Below are 20840 nucleotides of genomic sequence, written 5' to 3' on the forward strand. Positions count from 1 at the left end.
CTTAGGGATGGATACTAAGGCCAGCCACAACACCATCTTCAAACAACAACACCTTGCAATGTACAGGGCCAGCGCCGACATGTATCCGGAAAGTCGCTATCCAGCGCGTTTGTCGCCGCAAAATTCGTCTCAACTTCCGAGGTTAGCGTTATCATCTTCTTCTACTCTTTTGGAGAGCTTACTTGACATCGACTGAGATATGATGGTAGAAAATATTTCTAGAAAGCTATAGCGGTCAAGTCTGCAGGAACCATACTGTATCTCACAATACATTCATCCGGACAAAAATTCTGCAAGCACACCGTCCGTTATGACTGCATATATTCCTCATGGCTGCAATTACTCATCTGATGGGCAACAGCCTCTCCCAGCCTAACGAACTTGCATGACAATTTAATTATTGAAAGCAACAGGCATCGCCACAAACGAAGGGCCGGACCGGCGCCACACGAGCGTATCATAGCGTCGATGCCGGCCTAGATGTACTTTCCCACTGTTTATTTCAGTTCTCTAAGTTCCCCACATCTCAACTTTAGACCGTCGGTCAGTCTCGTATGACATCGTGCATCCGATCTGAGCGACGCTATGCGAGTAAGATTCATCATGCACCTTGGGGTAGAAAGCAGAAAATAACGAAGAGCCCTCACGCGTCAATCATTGTCCCCTTCTAGCTGCTACGCGACGCTCTTGACCTTATTCCAAATACTTGCACATGGCCAGGTTATGCTGTCATCAATCATCCCAATGACAATACGAGTCTTCGTTTCAGGCCAGCTTTTTTGTTTTTGCGCTCGTTTTGTCATGATCCGATTGCAATTGTTTTGAGTTGAACTCTGGATTGGTTGGCTATGTGGTGACCCCATTTTACCGGCGGCTGCGACTGAGATGGTGATATCTCCGTCTTTAACCACGGCAGTAGTGGTGGGTCTCCAATGCGACTGTGTGGAGGTCTACCTAACAATGGTTCTTTACTCGGGACAACGTTCGCAAATGGTTGGTAAGGTTGAGCCACAACCCAAATCTCACACAATATGTATTGGTGATTGTGGCGATAATAATATATGGCTTCGTTGATATATCTCCATCATGTCCATCGCAGTCTGACAGCTTCATAACACTGAGCTTCCGTGTACCTTGCACTGGCACCCATGTAACATCTGTCCTCCCCTCTCCTATGCAAAGACATACTTTCTTCGCGAACTCTTGTGTACTAAACCGCTTGGAGTTAATGAAGCTGTCCACAGCATCAAAAGATACTTTCCATGGTGGCAAGGAACCTGAGTTACCAGTTGTGGCCGCATCTGCATCTGGACACGTCTTGTAACCATGTTCGAATCTGAGCTTGAGCAGGTACGACAGGAAACACCACGACTTCTTATTCTAACAACCACAACACATGAAGGGATGTTGATGCGAGGTTGTGAGATAGACGGTAAACATTCGCGCTTCCCAGCACAAAAGCAATCCTCGGGTCTTTCGTAATTTTTCGCGATGGATCACTGGATGATCAATGGCAACTCCCTGGAGCCAACAACCTAGTTGCCGTATGGATTCACTAGTTTTCTTGACGAAACTTCATTCAGGGTACCAGTGCACTCGATTGAAGGCCCAGTCCCGGTGTTGGCGGTTCAATGGACGAGGGCGCTAATTGCGGCATCAGCGACTTCATCATGGAGACCAAGTCGGCTGCTTTGAACGGTTTCTGCATGACGCGATCCTGCACACTCCGTTAACATACGGTTGATACTAACAATCTTCTGGTACCTACTGCTCCGGCAGCGATAGCCGTATCGATCTGTTCTTTTCGGACATTCGCTGTAACAGCGATGACGGGCAAACGTTCAGAAGCGTACACCTGTTCTTTCTCCCTTCTACGAATCTCGCGCATCGCGCCAAGGCCATCAAGCACCGGCATCTCCAGATCCATCAGTACGATGTCGAACGTTTCTCTTTCCAGTATCTCAAGAGCCTCTAGACCGTGGTTTGCGACTGAAACATGACATCCTGCTTTTTTGAGCTGCTTGCCGAGAACTTGTTGGTTGATGATGTTGTCCTCCACTAACAACACGTGCAGTTGCCGAGCCGCTGCTTCTTGTCCAGTCTGTTGGAACATTTCTTTGAGGGTCCTGGGCTGCCATTCCACCCTTCGCGTTTTGACGTAGAATCCGAATGTCGATCCTTGGCCCAGAACCGACGAGACACCTATCTCACCACCTTGCTTCTCAGTAAGCGCTTTAGAGATGAACAAGCCCAGTCCGCTACCTCCATACTTGACATGCGTCTTTACGTTTGCTTGTCGAAAACGCTCGAAGATCTTGTAAATTTCCTTGTCTTGTAAGCCAATTCCGGAGTCCTTGACTGTGAACGCAAGGTAAATCTCTTCACCAGTACCCCAGTCTGAATTGCTGGTAACGTCGCCGTCTTGCTTGCCATCCGTTGCCCAGAACATATTTCTTGGGAATAGATCACGGGGATCTGACGTGCTAGCACCAAAGCGGATGGAGATGTTCGGCTCTTTGGACGGCTTGACGAACTTGATCGCATTCGTTAGTAGATTGATGAATACCTGAGTCACCCGAGATGGATCCAAATAAACGTGGTCAATGCCTAGGGCCAGAAAAGATTTGTCCGGTGTGATGTTGTACGAGATCTTATTCGTCTTCAGCTCAGCCTGGAAGATGTTGACGATGGAGTCTACAAGCTTCGTGGGCTTGACTGCGACAGGCGTTATAGACAAGAGCATGGAGTCGAGTTTACTCAATGTGAGTACATCGTCGATGATACGTTTCTGGTGATTTGCACATTGCATGATGACGTTTGCGCTTTGTATGTTGTCATTCAGAGCATCGAGGCACGGTACGGGTATATCGGCGAGCTGGGTTTGGCACTCTTCAATCGCATTGGCAATCGCGTCTGCGCAATGCACGATGGCGCTCAACGGGTTTCGCATCTCGTGCGAGACTACGTCAATGAAGGCCTCTTGCTGTCTTTTTGCTTCTCTTGCTTCAGCGGCCAATCGGGCCTGGAAATTCTGTGCCCAACACAATCTACTAATGTCAGTCGTACAAGCCATTACACTGATCACACTTCCATGCTCGTCGCGATATGGGAAGGCTAGAACCTGGAGCTGGGCAGGCTCGGGATCGCCCGTGGGAGGCGTGTACATGCGCTTCAAACGCAAGTCGGCTGTAACGTGGTCGGCGCCTTTAATCAGACGTTCCCAAACATCTTCAGCCTTTGCTCGATCATCGTCGTGATAAGCTTCGAGAAATGCAAGGCCAACTGCATGGTCAGAAGCAGATTTCCCAGCTAGCTGGTAATAGTGATCATTCGCCCAAAGCATTAAGCCATCCAGAGAGACGTGGCACATGCCTACAGATGCATGATCAATCAGATGACGTAGCTTGAGATCGCTAAAAGCAAGGTCAGCTTCCAGCTGCTCTTGACGCTTTCGATTGGCTTCACAATCGACGGCAGACGATACAATGCTCGAAACCATGCGACTGAGATCTCGAATGAACTGTTTGCAGACATCGTCGTGTGGGCGGTAGGGATTTGTACCAAATACGAGATAGCCAAAGAGGCGTGTTCCGCACATGATAGGACTTATGATAATCTTCTTGGACGGCGCACCCCAACCTCCCCAAGAGGTAGCTAGGAATCGGTCATCGTGCTCGATAACCGTCTGTTCTGCACCGGCTCGTCGCAGGTCTGGGATCAAGCCTTCTTCGCTATCAATAGTGGCTTCTTCCACGATGAGGCCATGTCCTTCTGGAAGTCCATTACAACCATGAAGTCGCAATCTGTTGGAGCCTGGAGTCTCATCGATTCGGTAGAGCATGACCATGGGCACGTCGTTGGCGTTGGATTCGAGCGTGGTGAGGATGTGGGAGCAGACGTCGTCGACACATTGAGAGGGGACAGAGGCAAGTGTGTTCAGACAGTTGGTGCGGCGGTCGGCGAGTTTTTGGCTTGTGACCTCGTAGCTAGTTGCGTCAGTTGGGGAACGAAGCCTAGGCTGTGTGCGACTGAGAGGGCCATGTTCTGCAAGTTGTCCATTGAACGTAACTCACGTCGTGTTGATGAAGCCCTCGATGGCGCCTGGCATGCCTACTGGCACAAACCCGCCCGAGAAAAACGTCTCCTCTGTATACCCCTTGCGCTCAACCACCGTGGGCGTAGCAGAGCTGTAGTTTACGCCAGCGCCTGTTCGCTTGGCCTCTACGAAGTATTGGCGAATAGACGGCCAGAGATCCGGATAGCCTTCCTGGAAGAGGGATCCCATAAGCTTGGGATGCACGCCGGCGGCAAGAGGCGCATATGCCTCATTGTATATAGCCGTGAGATTGGAGATGTCCCCCCACCAGAGGCAAGCCCCGCGTGAATCAGAAAGGACGTAGCTGGCAAAAAGTCGCAGCGTCTGGCTCCATGTGCTTGTTGGTCCCAGGCTGGTACGCGACCAGTCGGTGTTGCAGAAGAAGCGGATATGATCTGTCTGAGGCAGCGCGGCTGTCCAGTCATATGCGCATCCCTTGTCCTGGTCGGGCGGGCTCATGGGAGGAGCCCCGAGGCCTTCTTCGTCCGGAGGAGGGGTGAGCATCTGCATGTGGCTGCCGATGCAGATGTGACAGTCGCGAGAGAGAGACACGAACTGACTGCAGCATTCTCAAAAGAAATTGGCGGTCGCGCAGACAAGACACGGCCAGAGCACGGCTATCTTTTGTCCATGCGATCCGTTGGTTTTGGTTGACAGCGACGGTGGGTCTCTCGGCCAGGGTTGGCGTTGATGGAGGGTGGGCACGGGCACCATCGCAGATGCAAGTGCTCTCACTGCCGATCTACCGGAATCCGATCGCTTCGCGCCGAAATCACATGTCTCCAGAGCATACCCCATACTTCACTCTTAACTCTATTGTCTACATAGGCCAGCGCACCCTGCATCTGGGCAAACGATATCTCAACTCTCACACAGCGACAAGACATGTCGTGTTTTGCCAAAGCGAATCTTCTCCTCCTGCGAACATCACGCCGCCACAAGCGGATGATCCTTTTTGTTCATCGACCGATCACCAAGATTTGGGCCATGGGGATAACAGGGGCGCCATGCTTCTACCATACAATTAGGCTGCTCCCGGAGTTTCGCAGCCTCACCGAACACACCTAGTCGCTAATCATCGTCCCACAGCATTAAGGCTAAATACTATTCCAGCACTATAATCCACCTGCTCGTATGATGTCTGTCCGAACCGAGTACATCTGACTCAAAGCACTACAACCTTCACCGGATTTAACGCAATTTGCACCCACGCCTGTTCCACTTGACATCCGATGAAAACCCTGTCTACAATTTTCTCCTCTCTTAACCACCATGTTAAGCAGCCACCGCCTTGCGATCTCGAATCGTGAGACCAGAGGGATACAGTTGTTCGAATGTTTTATTCGAATCGTCTTCGCCTTCTAGCTTGGCGCGGAAACAGTACGGTCTGTCATCGCGACAAATGAGCTGATAGCTTCCTTTGTCGACTTTGCATCGCTGCACCGTACGCAACGTTCCATCTGCCTCGATCACGAGCGTCGAGTGCCATGGCGTTGCGCCCAAAGCTCCTTTTTCTTGCTGCGGAATGATAGCCATGGACAGCTTATCTTTACCACCCGAATCGTGGATTGATAGACGGATGTATTGTGTAGGTACGGCTGCCAGCGCAGCGGAAAACGCTTTCCATCGACCCATCATCTCCTTTGCTGTGTTGGCAATATTCGCAGCCTGGTCTTCTGGTGACAGCGCGTTGTGCCGATCGTTGAAAGCCAGGTCCTGCTTTAGAAACTCGAGATACTTGGTATGGGTCATCTGCATGTCGCTAGTGGATGTGTTGGCCATGTCCGCTTCGAATTTGGGGTCACCAAAACGTTGCTTGAGCTCTTTTCGAATGTTTGCTGCATGCTTCAAATAGTACTCCTTTGACTGGAAGTCTCCGGGATAATCGAGCAGGTCCCAGAGGCGCAAAAAGGTAAGGTTCTGAAGCTTGTTGGCTGCAGCTATTTCTCGCACGCCCTGCCCAAAATTCCATACGGTTTCATCGGTCACACCAAGCAGATCTGCCATCGTCAGCAGTATATCGAGGCATGGTGTTGTTTTCCTCCAGCTCACCGTTGTATACGAGACCATCAGATGTGATGTGGCATTCAGCGCCATGCCCATAGATCGCTTTGATTTTCTCGCACAGCCCATCCAGATGTTTCAGCGCAAGCTCTTCGCCTAAATCCGGCAAGACACCCAGCACCTTGTCTTTCTGATTTGGCGATTTGAAAGGGAAACCAGGTAGAAACATGCGAATTGGTTCCTTGCGCTCTCCCTGTCCCGCCACAATAGGTAGGAACGTCTCGAACCCATCCCAAGCTCCAGTCCGCTCGTAGTTCAGACCATACTGTTCGACAATCTTTAGTACTTCGGTCGCTTTTGCGTCTGCGTCGGTTGTATCGTCGATGGGAGCCATGGTATCTGTCGCGTCCTCTGTGATGCAGAGTTGCGACAGACCTGCACGTTATATACGTGATGATCTGCTGTGTTGCACCTTCAGCTCCTGCCGGGGCTGCATCCAAAACAAGGCGTCCGCTGAGGCACAGCTGTAAGCACGCATCAATTCGCGCCCGCCTGCTACGCTCGCGTATGCTGAAATCACGATGCGACGAATCTGATGAGATGTCGAGATCCATATTTCTTATTATTATGTTACATTGTTGCGAAGAAAGCCCTTGTTCTTGTTCAATTCGGACGTTGAAAGCTCATAGGAGTTATTTTTCCCTTTTGCAAACGAGTCGTCAGCAACCAGGAATGTGTTGAAGCAATCTATTTGTGGTCATCCAGCGCTCCCAGCTCCAGCCTCCGCGGCTGATAGCCCCGCAATAGCTAGCTGCAAGCGGCTAGCAACAGTGGCACACATCAGCCCCCAAGCTTACCCAGATATGTCTCTTCTCTTTTACACTCTGGATACCTTCCTTGCAGGATGCTTGTTAATGGATTCTCGCACGCCTTACAGCGGTCTCGACCACGTATCACTTACCTCATATGCTAATGCACGCGATGCTCGCATTCTGCACAATCTAGACGAAGCGCATGTAGCTGCGTTGGACTGCACCTACCATGACGTAGGTCACTTTGATCAACCTCCTCCTCCATCTTTCCAAGGTTGTATTATCCTTATCAGGTGTATGTTAGATCGGCCAAGTGGACTGACCAAACATGAAGCCGATGGATCGTGCTCTCATTTGTGGCACGAAGTCTGTCAGAGGTCGATGGAAACAGTCTTCCGCCCAGCCTCCAGGAGAAGTAGAGACTGGACTTCTTGGAGCTGCCTCTTGTTTTCTCTTTCGCCTCTCAAAAAGATCCCAATTTCAAACTGCCCCCTCGAAACCACCCTTCTTATCAGGTTTATCTCGAGTAGTTCCGTCCTGAAACTCATTCCAGACCTTACTGCCTCCTTTACTCCTGGCAGTGTTCATTGCCTTCTCGTGTATTTCTGGAATTGGAAGCTGGACCTTCCCGCGCTCAGCTGCTTCTTGTAAGGTACGCGCTCTGTACTTTCTCCCTTCTTGTCCCACGCAAAGCTCAATCTCTTCTCAAGATCTCAGTCATTGTAAACTAAGGCGGCAATCCCCTAATCGTCACCGAGTCTGACATGCCCACCTCTGATTATCCAGGCAAGGATGACGACTGAACAACTTACATACCCTTGTTCCTTGAGATCATAGACGGAGGATTTATTGAATTTACTGATACTAGCAGTCTTCCAGATTGCATTTGCAGAAAAGAACGCTTTTATCGAACGAGAAACTTTAACAATTTCCACTTCGGATATCTGCGAAGCGTGAACCTGCAATACATCTCTGCAATCTTTTCGATAAAACTAGTTGTAGCTACCAGAAGCTCGACCATAAAGTATACCTAGGTATTTTGGTCGACCGGTTCATGTCGTAATTTTGAAGAACCACACCGGAATGACACAGCGCAGTCTACTGACATTATACCAATCGCTAAACGAAAGAGATTAGGAAGATCATCGGAAGGATATTATAGAAGTGATGCCTGGCGAGATTTGTAGTCATTGAAACTTGCCTTTAACAGAAGCGGGGCATACAAGTATTACGTCATTTGTAGGGTTCGGCAGTCACCTAACATGGCAACCGGTCTATTACAAATCATTGATACACTATGTCGGCAGACAACTGGTAGAGAGAAACGACAAGCTTCGGCTACTTACAAGGTACTCATAATGTCGGTTTTATAGTCTTTGTAAAGCTTCTGCATTACACAGCATTGGTAAATAGCGTTTGTTCACATACAGTTAATAAATCGGAGACTTGTATCTTGGAAGAAGACACCGCTCATTACCCTATCACACTGATTTTCTGCTTACCATAATGCCCATTCTCATAACTGGTGCATCCGGGTGAGTGCGCTTCTATTGGCCAAGTCTACTTTATAACTCATTGGTCTGATAGATACCTCGGAGGCTCGCTACTTGCACAGCTACGCAACACCGCCCTCCCAGGAAATGAGACTATATATGCTCTAGTCAGGTCTCAAGAACAGGCAGAGGCAGTAAAGGAATATGACGTACTTCCTTTCACTCTCGATTTGCAGGACGAGAAGAGTGTTACGAAGAACATTGTAGATGCGCAGATCTTCGTCGTCTATTTCCTTGTAGACGCTGTGAATTGCGATATGCAGATACCTCTAATTAAAGCTCTCGGAGAGGTCAAGAGGCAGACCGGACAGGAAGTGCACTTTCTACACACCAGCGGCGCAAAGATGTTTAGCGAGCATGCAGGAATGCCCACCGATAGGAGACTTCTTGACACTGATCCGGCATTGTACGACCTCCAGAAAAGCTCCGAGTCTCCACACGAATTCTTCACCAAAGTAAGTCGCACACAAGCAGCGAGTGTAATACTTCTCTCTATTCCACAATCTTCGCATCCCAATCATGATCATTCATGCAAATCTAGGCAGCGAATACGAACATCACCGTCATCGAAACGGCCGAGAAATATGGTGTTCGCAGCTACATTTTTGTTCCATGTATCGTGTATGGCGAAGGTAAAGGCTTTGGGAACAAAATCTCGATCCAGACTGTTGCGGTGGTCACAGCTGCGAAGGGTTCTGGCACCGTCTATGATGTCAACCCGGAAGACCGGGTGTGTGCAATTAGAAAAATATCCAGGCGACGACCGGCATACTAACAGCCTACCCAGACTTGGCCAGTATGCCATATTGACGATAACACAAAGCTTTATGTAAAGCTGCTAAAGAGTATCCTGAGTGGCGAGAATCCAGGGTATGGCAAGGACGGGTACTATCTCGCTTCGTCTGGCAGTATGGTGTGGTACGACATATACGCCGCCATGGCAAAAGCACTTGCGAAGCGTGAGGTGATCAGTAGCCCTGATGTTGAGAGAGCAGACGATGCCGCGCTTGACAAGATGGCGCAGGCCTTGGGCTGTCCTAAAGATATGGTCGCAGTGCAGCTGGGTGGAAAGTAAGTCCTTATGCATCTCCGCAAACGATGGTTCAAATGCTGACCTAGGACGCAGATGCACATTCGAAGCAAAAAGGGCCTATAGTTTGGGCTGGAGGCCGGATCATGCGCCGGAGCATATCGTTGAAGTGGCAGATGCCGAGGTTGAGCTTATCTTAAACCAAATAGGAACGACCACTGGCAAAATTACTAAGAGATAGGAGAAAGAGCCAGAAGGAGTCTTCGACTCTTAGTTCTAGTATGGACAAAGCATCCCCATATTCAAGAATCGAAATATCCTTGCAATCATCTCATAGCCAAACCCACTTGTTCATCTGTACCCATACTGACGAGTATCTAGCTGATATCGGTCCTCAACCAGATACGGCAGAGTTGCTCAAAATATTCTCTAGTTCTGCCTTGGTATATCTTTGCTGTGGTTGCTGCAGTGTAGAGTCAGCCACATCCCTTGCCCCTGTATACTCAATCGACTCACCTCAATGAACTTTGGCCCATCATACTCGCGACACAACTTGACATACTCCACCAACGGGCCCATAATCGTAGTATCTACATTCAGCGCTGGACCGCTCAGCGCGACATCCAAGTCATAAGCCAGCACAACGATCGGGCCTCGAAACGGCAATCCAAAGGTCTTGTTCTCATCCAGGGCACGCTCTCCATGAGTGTTGGCGTCATAGTTGATTTGGACAAAGTACGGTAAATATCGGTTATGGAAAGAGAGCTTTTTGATCTCTTGAGCGGGTACAGCGGGGAAGTGATCTTCGAGGCCGCCTACCGTACCTTTCTCGTCGAACGCGAGGACGGAGAAGAGAGGTTTGTGAAACTTTTCGGGGAAGTATAGGACACGCCGCAGGGATTCGTGTATGGGTTTCTGGGTAGCGTTGACATATGACTTGCAGATGAGCTTGTGGTTGGCATCCCAATCATGCTTTTGACAGGCTGGTGAGCAATAGCGGATGCTCTTGCACTTACTGCACTTGTTCTTCGCGCTGGACGCATGGCAGGTAGCGCAGAGATCTGGGATGTTGGTGGACGGAGGGGAGATTGGAATATAATCTTCCAGCATGAGGGGATAGCCGAAGTCTTGAGATATATGTGACCCAATTGAAGACATGGTATCAGCCTGTGGAAATCTCACATAACAAGGCGACACCAGGACTCAGGAATACTGCAGGTTTTGAAATAAAAAAAAAGTAGCTCGAATCAAGATATGATGAAGGTCATCGCAGAGTCAATAAGTAGGATAGGAGAAAATAAACAGAACTAGCATGAGTTGTAAAGCGTGTAGGACAAGGTCAAGGGACTGTACCTCACTCCAGGAATATACGACTTTACCTCGAGTGGATAGTAAACGCCCAGGCAGTCTCAATACGGACGATAGAGCCACTGCGATGGATGAAAGAAGACGTCGAAATCTACACCACCAAACACACCGATTGCCGGGAAAAGATCACACTCTCCTCTCAGCCCAGTGTTGCCTCCCTCGCTCCTCACGTCAAGCTCCTCGTTGCCATCCCAGCCGCCTTCCTTCACTCCATTGCGCGTGAAGAAAACATCAATATCCAACATCCTTCCCTGCTGCGACTCTTCATATGAGGGTGGGTTCCGGGGAACTGAGAAGGTTATCCCGATACCCACAGTATCACCAGGCTTGAAAGCTGAGGTGAAGTCGATGCCGCCCCATGCATCGTTGACATACTTCCTCCCGTCATCACCATGCACACCAAGACTGGCACGCTCCCAACCTGGAAGACGAAAGGTGGGATACGGTGGTGCGACAAAGCCTATGGCAATGCCAGCGTCTGCTTCTGAGAAGGAGATACCACCACGACCTATGCCAATAACTTTTAGCTCGAAATAGATAGTCTTGGAGCGCTGCGTGTTGAGTGGTGAGTCCCAGAACACGCTATACATGGGTAGATTCGTGAGGACGCTTGAGTCTCTGCACTTGGCATGGGTGCGACACCGCCAATGCCCAGCTTGAGGTTGAGGAAGTAGATCACCCAGATAAGATGGCGCCTTCAACAAAGCGAGCTGACCGTTCTGAATCGCAGCATGAGTGCTGGGCTGGAGATTTTGTGGTGGCCATAATGGGTTCATGTTCGTCCAAGCCAAGGCACGATCACCTTCCTCGGTAGACGCGTTGGCAGTAGGGGAACTATCGTAGCCCATCGACGGTGGCGGAGGCAAAAGTGAAGTGTCAGGAATGACGGTCCAATCATGGTATGGCGGAGGATCCCAACTAGGAGGCGGTTGCTGCGGGTACGAAGGAGGCGGTCCCGCTGGAGGTGCGTAGCCTGAGGACTCGCGTTTAGGCGGAGGTCCGGGAGGTGCAGTATACGACGAAGATCCGCGGTGTGGTGGGGGTCCTAGAGGTGCAGAGTACTCAGACTTGGACGATGATGAAGCCTGGTTTGGTGGCGGGCCAGGAGGGGCTTGGTACTTTTCCGTTGGCGCTATGTTGTGTTGTTGTTCTTGGGGCGAGTTGTAATAAGGATTATTCGAGTTCTGGTTGTGGTCATCCGTCCCGTATGAAGGTCTTGTGGAACTGTCATCACCCTTGATCTTGTCTTTCAACTTTTTGAACATGATGACTTTGGAGACTGAGTACTGGAAGCAAGTATCTAGTCTTAACTTCGAAGCGGGCGTTAGAGATTTGATAAATCTTTGTTTGTGGTAGTACTGCTGTGACACTACAAGTAAAACGGGCGCAGTTCAATGATGATGTATGGATGTTGGCCGTTTGTGGCTGTGCATGCGTGAACAAACATGTTAGCTGTCACCTAGCCTTCTACGTCATCGCGGCTTGGCGACAGCCTCCTGGACCCGAACCTCGTTTACGCTTCAGAATCCACCTAGTGTGACCGCAGTAGAAGTGCTGATACTGATGGAACCTGTGTGGAGACCAACAGATACCGTTTTCTTAAGTCATGCTTCGGCCGCATACCTTCCAGCCACAGACTTTCCCTTAACCCGTCCCTCCAAGAATTTCACCGGAACCTCGACTTCGACATCTCTCAACCAGTCGCCCATGCCCTTCGCAAAAGCATCCAACCTACTGCTCCCGCTGACGCCCCTACCCAAGACCCCATAGACCACAAAATGTACAGCCATGATAGCCTCGAACTCCACTCTTTCTACGAAGAAGCTGTCGCTCCAACTTTCTCTAAACATTTCTTTGAGTTTGGTGATGGTAAGAAAGCTGCGGAGCCAGCCCCAGGTTTCGGCATAGAGAGGTGATCCGTGTGGGTAGGATGATGGTAGGTTGGTGGGTACGAAGAAGCCAATGTTTGCGTTACCGCCTTTGTCGCCCGATCGGGCGAGCACTACGTCTCCCAATCGTGCACGCGTTGTTGGACCAAAAGACTGAAAGCCCACTGGATTCAGAGTCTCGTAACTCTGCCGTTTCCCGATTTCCTCAAACTTTGGTGGCGGCGTGGTCGTCACTACCCTCGTCCCGCCAGATTCGAGCATGTTGATTGCGGTTTTGAGCTTGTTTTGCGGCCAAACCGCCGGATAGAAGGACAGGTACGGTTTCGGTATCGCTGTGCGATGGTCCATCGTACTATGAAATCCCGAGTAATGTTGCATTGCAAAGTCAGCCAGCAAGCTCGCTAGGCCCAGGTTCACATTCGGATCGCTCGTCTCGGCAAAGATTCGACAGTATGATGTACTCCGGAGCTGACTCTTCGGGTCGGTCTCTGGTACGCCTATGCGCTGGAATTCCAAGATGTCGAAACTGTTCAGTATGCCCTTCTGTTTGAGACCGAATTTGATTATACGTTCCCAGAGGTTGAACTTCTCAGTGGTTGCATATCCGGTTGCATTGACGACAATCTCAGACTGGTACCCTGCTTGATAGAAGATGGCAAGTTTGGTAGTAGGTGGAGGCGGTCCACCTTTGATGCCCCACACGCGGACTCTGTCTAGAGCTTAGCGATACTGCTGTCGGTGAAGAACAATGACGATTAGAAACATTCGGACGTACCTGTTTCTGTCCTCAGCTTTGACCTGCACCTTGTCCAGGATCGCCTTGACGTCGCTATTCAGGTATACGTTCCCCTGCAACTCGTATAGAAACTGACATTTGACAGTATCCTCAGTTACAAAACCTTTCTTAGCTTCATGTTTCGTAATCACACAAGTACCATCCTTTTCGATCTCCGCAATACCGAAAGTGAGATCGTAGAGCTCGTCCAAAGGATACTCATAAAAACCGGCAAAGTTCGAGCCCGTCACATAACCACTGCATTCGATAAGATGACCCGCAATAAGCGCTCCAGCAAGCGCATCGAAGTCGGTGTCATTCCACGAGTACCAATACCATGCAGCGCCGATGACTGGACTGGCGTCTGCGACACGACCGGCGATGATGATGTCTGCGCCTTCTTCAAGGCCTTTCACGATTTCGCGAGCTCCGAGGTAGACGTTCGCGCTGACGATCGGCTTGTCACTCTTCAGAATATCAAGTACATGGTCAGCGACCGTCACCTCGCTATTGTCAGAATCCAGGTGTGGGGGTAAACCTTTCTCTTTGACGTCCTTCATCTCATTGATCAAGTTATCACCTGACACATACGCCACCGTCAAGTCATAGCCTTTACTCGCGACCTAACCATATATAAGTAAATTCATGCACTAGATGTCTAGGGTGAAGAGTGCAAACTCACGAGTTTTTGTACCTTCTCCGCTAGACCCTTGGGGTTATGCGCACCGCCATTAACAACGACCTTGATTCTCTTCTCATTCAGTAAATCGATGGTCTGCTCAAGCCCATCCCAAGCTGTCTTTTCCCACCCAGGATGCTTGCCCTCTGCATGTGCCTGAGCGTTTTCCGCAATATTGACCTCGGCAAGATAGTCGCCCGTGATAAAATCTGTATCTCCCAGTTCTGCTTGGTAGCGCATATGGTACCCTGGATCGCCTAGGACAGGTCAGTCTGAAATTGAGGCTAGGCGCAAGGTCAGTGTTACCTTTGTATCCTGAGCAGTTCGCTACCCTCACTGGCCGGGTCCCCCGATTTGATGACATGACTGACCGTCTTCGTAGTCAGAATGGAGTTTGAAATTGATACTTCCTCTACAAGCTCCACGTATTCGCCCACCCTTTTGATGTTCCAACCTGACTCGACAAGTTCGTTGACTTGTTTTCCGATTAGTTTGTTGAGTGATTCGCACAAAATGGTTATATACGTTATTCAATGTCGTGACAACGGCGTACAAGCCTACGCAGGGCTGGAATCCAACACTATAGCAACACAAGTTCCATTTAAGCCATCCCATCAAATATCCTGGATTCAATACCACATCCCCTTCCTGATACAACGCTAGATGCGGGGTGATACCCCACCTTGGGCGACTCGACTAGTTCGATCTACCGAGGACCGAATCGGGTATACCCAACGTTAGTGAGATGCAATATGCGTTCATCTATCATGATCGGCAATGCTTGAATATCACAGCTGACGACTAAGGTTTTGTAGCGCAATGTTGCTGGTGAGCCGATTGGCGTAGTGGGCGCTTTCGTACGAGACCCAATGAATGATCGGTCCGAGTGGGTCACAACTCGGATATGTGAGAACAATAAAGCTCTCGATACCCGCATGTCGTAGCTCTGCCTTTGAACTTACAAACCCAATTCCAGACCGCTGATACCATCATGACCATCAACGATACGAACGGTCATACCAATAGCGTGAACAATGCTACCAACGGCAGTTCCAAAAGTTACTCCGTTCCTAACGAAACGCAACATGTATTCGACAATGGAATATTGAAAAACCCTCTGATCGCTCCCACACTCCCCGCGGAAATCGCAGAATGCGCGAAGAAAGTCCAGTTCAAAGGCACATCTAAGCCCAGTATACCGATAAACTGGCGCTTCGCCGAAAGTATCTCAGCACTCAAGGGGCTAGAAGCGGCCATGATCAATGTTCTTCTGAAGAGGAAATATGGCTTGGAACCACAAGAAGCGATCATAGATACGTGAGTTGCCAAGATACAATCTTCGTTCCGGACGAGCGTTTTTCCAAATAGCTAACGCGTGTCGGTCAAACAAGCGACCATGCACAGCTTTTCTTCATGTCCATCTTACTCAACGTTGTCGACCCGGAAGGCGAGAAGATCGAATTTCTGACTAAACCATTTGCAAAGGGGTCGAGCGCATACAACAAGTACTTCAAGAACTGTGATAAACATGATGGAAGTAGGAGTACATACCGTGTAGCGGCTACGAACATCTATCGGTGCAAAGATGGAAGATACTTCCATTTGCACGGTTCCATGAATCCTGATCCAACCCAGGAAAGTGTCGGGTTGCCGTATGACAAGGAGTTGTCAGAGGAGGAAGAGCCGTGGACCCCATACGTGGAGAAGTTGGCACAAATAGACTCCGGCGAGATGCAGAAGTTGGCGTCGGATGTGTACAAACAAGCTGGTACAATCTGTTGGACGACTGAGGAGTTCAAGAAGAGCGAGCATGGTAAAGCAAATGCTCATGTCGGCCTCTATGAAGTCCACGACATCAAGAACAAGAAGCAGCCAGCGTGCTGGTGGTCAGATAGCCTAGAGACGAGTGCAAAGAGGCCACTTGCAGGGCTCAAAGTAGTCGATCTGACCCGCGTCATCGCTGCGCCAGCTCTGACGAGAGGTCTTGCGGAACTCGGTGCTTCGGTAATGAGAGTAACAGCAGAGCATATTACCGACATGTCCATGCTACACGTTGATCTCAACTGGGGAAAATGGAACTCGCATCTTGATTTCCGAAAGGAAGAGGACCGAGAAAAACTACGCGCCTTGGTTCGAGATGCTGATGTAGTGGTGCAGGGCTATCGGCCTGGTGTACTCGACAAATATGGGTTTTCCCCGGAAGGCTTACTGGATCTGACGAAAGATCGAGAGCGTGGTCTAATCGTTGTGCAGGAGAATTGCTATGGCTGGTATGGACCTTGGTCATATCGCAGCGGTTGGCAGCAAATTTCCGATGCTTGCTGCGGCGTGTCAATGGAGTTTGGACGAGCTATGGGCAGAGACGAGCCTGTCACACCCGTCTTCCCCAATAGCGATTTCTGCACGGGTACATCTGGAGTCATCGGAGTGCTGAATGCACTACTTCGAAGAGGCGCTGAGGGAGGTTCCTACAAAGTCGATGTAAGTTTTTTCACTGTTCTTGTAGCATTGTTGATACCAACGTTTATAGGTCGCATTGAATTACTACTCTCAATGGCTAGTAAATAGCGTCGGCACCTATCCTAAAGACGTCTGGGAAGAAGTCTGGACACGTAACGGAAATCAGGTATTCCGCCACTGCCACAATATGCAGTATACGTTGCCGCGCTACATGAAGATGTTGGCCGAGAACTCGGGATCCGTGCTCTTCAAACCAGACTTCTTCGAGGTTCGACACGCAGGTGCAATCGGAAAGGACGTGAAAGCCGTTAAGCCCATCATTCAATATCCACAGGGGAATGTAAAGCTCGGTTACAACGTAGGAACGCGAGGAAACGGTGTAGACCAGCCGGTGTGGCCGAAGGATCTGATGACCGAGGTCGTGTCATAATGAGTCATCCGCTTTGGTCTATGAATAGCGTAGTATGACCAATCGCACAGCCATCTGTCTGTGGAAACAAAACCAATGAATTGTGTAGCATCTTAAGTAGACGGGTGGATATGAGGTGTAATCGACGCGAGGAATCTTGAGATGTCAACGCGAAGAAGACGCGCTAGGCGGACACGTCTACGCGTCTTCACGTGTATCCGTCTCGGGCGAAATCTCACTTGAAATCATCCGCTGCACAGATGGACAATGACGATACTCAAATCTCTGACGTCCAGATACGAGGTCAAAAGTACAATTGCATGAGTTAAAATTACACATCCCCACCGCTGTAAAAAACTTGGAATGCTTCTCGACCAAACACTAAGCATCATTGACTCACATCCTACTCAACATAGCCTTATCCGCTAAAGTCAATATTACTCAACCTTATAAATACTTTGCACAAGAGATTGTTTCAGGAACTTACAAAACAAATTGTCTTTATTCAACACAGTCATGGAGACCCTCATTCACAGCCAGCGATTAACCCTCCTCCGCCTAACAGACACCTCATCAATTTCCTCACCACACGTTCGTCTCTTCCATGAAAACTGGTCCAACCACGATGCCACAGGATGGAGTCTCCATGGACCCACGCACTCCTTGGAAGAAAGCTATGAATGGATGAAAGAACAACTAGCACCATCACCAGGAAACGATAGCATGTTCTACTCTGTGTTTGCAACACCCAGCCCTTCGGCTTCGACTTTGAAAAGCAACGATGGTGAGGTTGGCGACGAAACTGGCTTAGGGGAGCACGTAGGCAGTGTAAGCCTTCGTCTTCAGCCCAGCGGTCCCTCCATCCCTCTTCCGCCTCCATCCTCGGAACACCCACACTCATCAACAGAGAGCATGAGGGCATTAGGATACGCCTTCTTTCCCTCAGCACGAGGCAAGGGATATGCGACGGAAGCGGGTCACGCGTTGTTGAACGCTTATACTGCTTTTGTGTCTTCGTCGTCGGTAACACAAAACAACAGCCCAGAAGGACATAGGATAGAGAAAGCATATGTTGAAGCAGCAGTAGACGAGGACAATCCTGGTAGCATCAAAGTACTGGAGAAACTCGGATTTAAGAAGCTGGGTTGGAAGCATGAGGAGGAGAAGGTGTTTCTGAATGGAGCATGGAGAGGACCTGGGTACTGGGTGTATGGCCTGTTTGTTTGAGTATAAAGGACTTTACACCTGGGAAAAAGGAAGACATATAGGCATAGGGAGTAAAGTATGCGGACGAAGAATATACGATACTCCATGTATTCCATCTTTGCGAAAAAAGAACCTAGTTATATTCTACAGTTACCTTACCACTCAGCGACCTCGCCTTGCTTAGGCAACGTCGCACGAACAACCTTGTCACAGTTGAGCAAGCAAAGAGGGTCGAAAGCCTTCTTAAGCTGCCTCATCGCGTCAACGGTACTTTGACCTACTTCATGTGGCAGGTAGTCTCTCTTGACAAGACCAACTCCGTGCTCCCCTGTGGCAGTGCCTTCGAGTTCGATGGCACGCTTCACCATTTCGTGGACAAGGTGAGACGCCTTTTCGTGGTCGCGGTTGCGATTGTACAGGATGATGGCTGTAGTGCATGTGAGCAAAGTCTGCAGGAAAAAGGTACAGATAAAATGAGCTTACAGTGGAAGTTTCCGTCTCCAACGTGTCCTACAATACTAGCTAGTAGGCCGCTCTGCCGGATCTGTTCTTTAGTCTCTTCGATGATTTGAGGGAGCTTAGATATTGGCACGGCAACATCTGTAGTCCAAACTCCCATCTCGGGATCACCTTCGCTCTTGGCCATGACACTCCATAGTGCCTCCTTGCGCGCTTGCCACAGGTCTTCTTTCTCTTGTTCAGATTTGGCGAATTCGAAGCTGACAGAGCCGGACTTCTTGGCCATGCCTTGCACTTGGCTGACCTGTTCTTTAACCGAACTTTGAGTACCGGCAAACTTGAAGAAGAGCGTTGGTGCATTCTTCCATGTCTTGGAGGTTTGCCCTGCGTCGTTGATGCACTGCATCTGAACATCGTCGAGGATCTCGATAGCGGCGATAGGTACCCCCGCACCAACGACCTTGAAGACGCAATCCGCTGCTGCACGGACAGATGGGAAGGCGCATACGGCTACACTGGTGTGTTGTGGTTTTACAGTGACCTTGAGTGTAGCTTCTGTGACGAGGCCCAATGTGCCCTCGCTGCCTATAAACATACGCGTGAGGTCGTATCCAGCAGAAGACTTTCGTGGCCGTTGTCGAGTTTTGATGACAGTTCCATCAGCCAGGACTACGGTGAGCGATATCACCCAATCCTTCATTGTGCCATAGCGATACGCATTTGTGCCAGAGCATCCTGTTCCGACCATGCCGCCGATCATTGCACCTGGACCTGGGTCGGGAGGGAAGAACAAGCCTTCCTTTGCAAGCTCCTCATTTAGAAGTTCCCAGCCCACTGCAGGTTGGACGACAACGTCCAAATCGTCCTTGTGTAGTTTCACGATTTTGTCCATGCGACTGAAGTCGATGCATATACCACCCCTTGTTGCGGCAAAGTGGCCCTCCAAACTTGTGCCTCCGCTATACGGAGTGACCGGAATCTTGCGCTCGTGGCAGACCTTCATGATGGCGCTGACTTCTTCGGTACTGCCAGGCTTCACGATACAGAACGGCACGTCGCCAGGTTGAGAAGGATGCGAAGACCACGAGGATCCGCTGTGCGACTCTAGATCATTCTTGTCTAGTGTGATGTTCTCTCTGCCGACAATGTCACGCAAGTCTGTCCAGGCTGCTTCCATGTTCGCTTCGGAGATGTTGTGCTTGGGAGGATTGAAGGTCTCGAGCGGCGCGGTCGAGCTCGTGTCTGGCTTTGGGGGGATCATTTGGCCGTAGTAGTAGCCTATGCAGCCTGTGAGAAAACATGCTAATCAATCATTAGTATGCGCCATGTTTGAGATGTTTGGATTCCAGTACCGAATACTGTCGCAAAGAATTGTCCTCTTGCCGTTCTTTGCTGCAGCGACTGAATCTGGATCTGCTCTGCCTTCTCTTTCTGTACACGCTCGTAGATACTCTCATTAAGTTGGAGGTAGAATGGCTTCTCGTCGTCCTTGCCCATCCTGTTCTTTTCACTCGCCCATCGCCTCTGCGTTATTCTTCCCGCTCCCGCACCAACTCCGCATTCCCGCCATAGTGCCCCTCCTCTGGCGGTCCGTAGGGCGAATGAGCCTCGCGGTAGGCTTCGTAAAGGCATTGCGACTATGACTGGCGTTCGCTCATGTCGTAGTCGGCGAGGCGACAATTGCGGGGAAAGCTTTGCATGTGAGCTGAACGATGATGATGCGCGGGTAAATCCCGGACTTAAGACGCTGCCAAGAGTTGTATATGCACGTCACAACCAGTAATGGGAAATCCATGTGTTGTGGAGAATCGTTCATGCTTACTTTTCCGGAATCAGAAATTACGCATGGAAACGTGATACTCGCGAATATCACGACATCGCGGAACAGATGTGAAACATCGCGTTACGGTCCGTCAGCTTGTCAGAGCACAATGTATCGCACGACAACGGCAAATGGAATCAACTATGGTCAATCATGATTTGTTCAAATATACTGCAATTGCGAGGCTCAATGGCCGAAGCCAGAGCGTTATACCAAAGACAACCCCAGCTCCCAACCAAAGGAACCCAAAATACCGCCACGCGGTGTCGGTCTTGGGG

General features: G+C 49.8%; 9 protein-coding genes across 9 annotated transcripts; 3 read left to right on the plus strand and 6 right to left on the minus strand.

The window, feature by feature from the left end:
- Positions 1 to 1579: 1579 nt before the first annotated feature.
- On the minus strand, positions 1580 to 4606 carry AA0111_g5068 (hypothetical protein; the record flags this gene model as incomplete). Its single annotated transcript, XM_028651139.1, has 3 exons — positions 1580 to 1717; positions 1769 to 3986; positions 4074 to 4606. 3 exons carry the CDS (start codon positions 4604 to 4606, stop codon positions 1580 to 1582), a joined length of 2889 nt encoding a protein of 962 aa, XP_028507246.1.
- Positions 4607 to 5371: 765 nt separating this feature from the next.
- AA0111_g5069 (hypothetical protein) lies at positions 5372 to 6494 on the minus strand (the record flags this gene model as incomplete). Its single annotated transcript, XM_028651140.1, has 2 exons — positions 5372 to 6096; positions 6149 to 6494. 2 exons carry the CDS (start codon positions 6492 to 6494, stop codon positions 5372 to 5374), a joined length of 1071 nt encoding a protein of 356 aa, XP_028507245.1.
- A 1924-nt stretch (positions 6495 to 8418) lies between these two features.
- On the plus strand, positions 8419 to 9736 carry AA0111_g5070 (hypothetical protein; the record flags this gene model as incomplete). Its single annotated transcript, XM_028651142.1, has 5 exons — positions 8419 to 8447; positions 8500 to 8920; positions 9007 to 9195; positions 9253 to 9536; positions 9592 to 9736. 5 exons carry the CDS (start codon positions 8419 to 8421, stop codon positions 9734 to 9736), a joined length of 1068 nt encoding a protein of 355 aa, XP_028507058.1.
- Positions 9737 to 9889: 153 nt separating this feature from the next.
- AA0111_g5071 (hypothetical protein) lies at positions 9890 to 10605 on the minus strand (the record flags this gene model as incomplete). Its single annotated transcript, XM_028651143.1, has 2 exons — positions 9890 to 9958; positions 10012 to 10605. 2 exons carry the CDS (start codon positions 10603 to 10605, stop codon positions 9890 to 9892), a joined length of 663 nt encoding a protein of 220 aa, XP_028507059.1.
- A 299-nt stretch (positions 10606 to 10904) lies between these two features.
- AA0111_g5072 (hypothetical protein) lies at positions 10905 to 12128 on the minus strand (the record flags this gene model as incomplete). The annotated part of the gene is made up of 1 exon (XM_028651144.1): positions 10905 to 12128. One exon carries the CDS (start codon positions 12126 to 12128, stop codon positions 10905 to 10907), a length of 1224 nt encoding a protein of 407 aa, XP_028507060.1.
- Positions 12129 to 12467: 339 nt separating this feature from the next.
- Positions 12468 to 14570, minus strand: AA0111_g5073 (hypothetical protein; the record flags this gene model as incomplete). The annotated part of the gene is made up of 4 exons (XM_028651145.1): positions 12468 to 13461; positions 13528 to 14150; positions 14210 to 14463; positions 14513 to 14570. The coding sequence occupies 4 exons, from the start codon at positions 14568 to 14570 to the stop codon at positions 12468 to 12470; spliced, it is 1929 nt and encodes a 642-aa protein (XP_028507061.1).
- A 627-nt stretch (positions 14571 to 15197) lies between these two features.
- Positions 15198 to 17096, plus strand: AA0111_g5074 (hypothetical protein; the record flags this gene model as incomplete). Its single annotated transcript, XM_028651146.1, has 3 exons — positions 15198 to 15523; positions 15598 to 16687; positions 16737 to 17096. The coding sequence occupies 3 exons, from the start codon at positions 15198 to 15200 to the stop codon at positions 17094 to 17096; spliced, it is 1776 nt and encodes a 591-aa protein (XP_028507062.1).
- Positions 17097 to 17591: 495 nt separating this feature from the next.
- On the plus strand, positions 17592 to 18302 carry AA0111_g5075 (hypothetical protein; the record flags this gene model as incomplete). The annotated part of the gene is made up of 1 exon (XM_028651147.1): positions 17592 to 18302. The coding sequence occupies one exon, from the start codon at positions 17592 to 17594 to the stop codon at positions 18300 to 18302; it is 711 nt and encodes a 236-aa protein (XP_028507063.1).
- A 134-nt stretch (positions 18303 to 18436) lies between these two features.
- AA0111_g5076 (D-lactate dehydrogenase [cytochrome]) lies at positions 18437 to 20237 on the minus strand (the record flags this gene model as incomplete). Its single annotated transcript, XM_028651148.1, has 3 exons — positions 18437 to 18708; positions 18765 to 20042; positions 20093 to 20237. The coding sequence occupies 3 exons, from the start codon at positions 20235 to 20237 to the stop codon at positions 18437 to 18439; spliced, it is 1695 nt and encodes a 564-aa protein (XP_028507064.1).
- Positions 20238 to 20840: the final 603 nt, after the last annotated feature.

Source organism: Alternaria arborescens, assembly GCF_004154835.1.
Source record: "Alternaria arborescens strain FERA 675 chromosome Unknown contig_10, whole genome shotgun sequence".
NCBI lineage: Eukaryota > Fungi > Ascomycota > Dothideomycetes > Pleosporales > Pleosporaceae > Alternaria > Alternaria arborescens.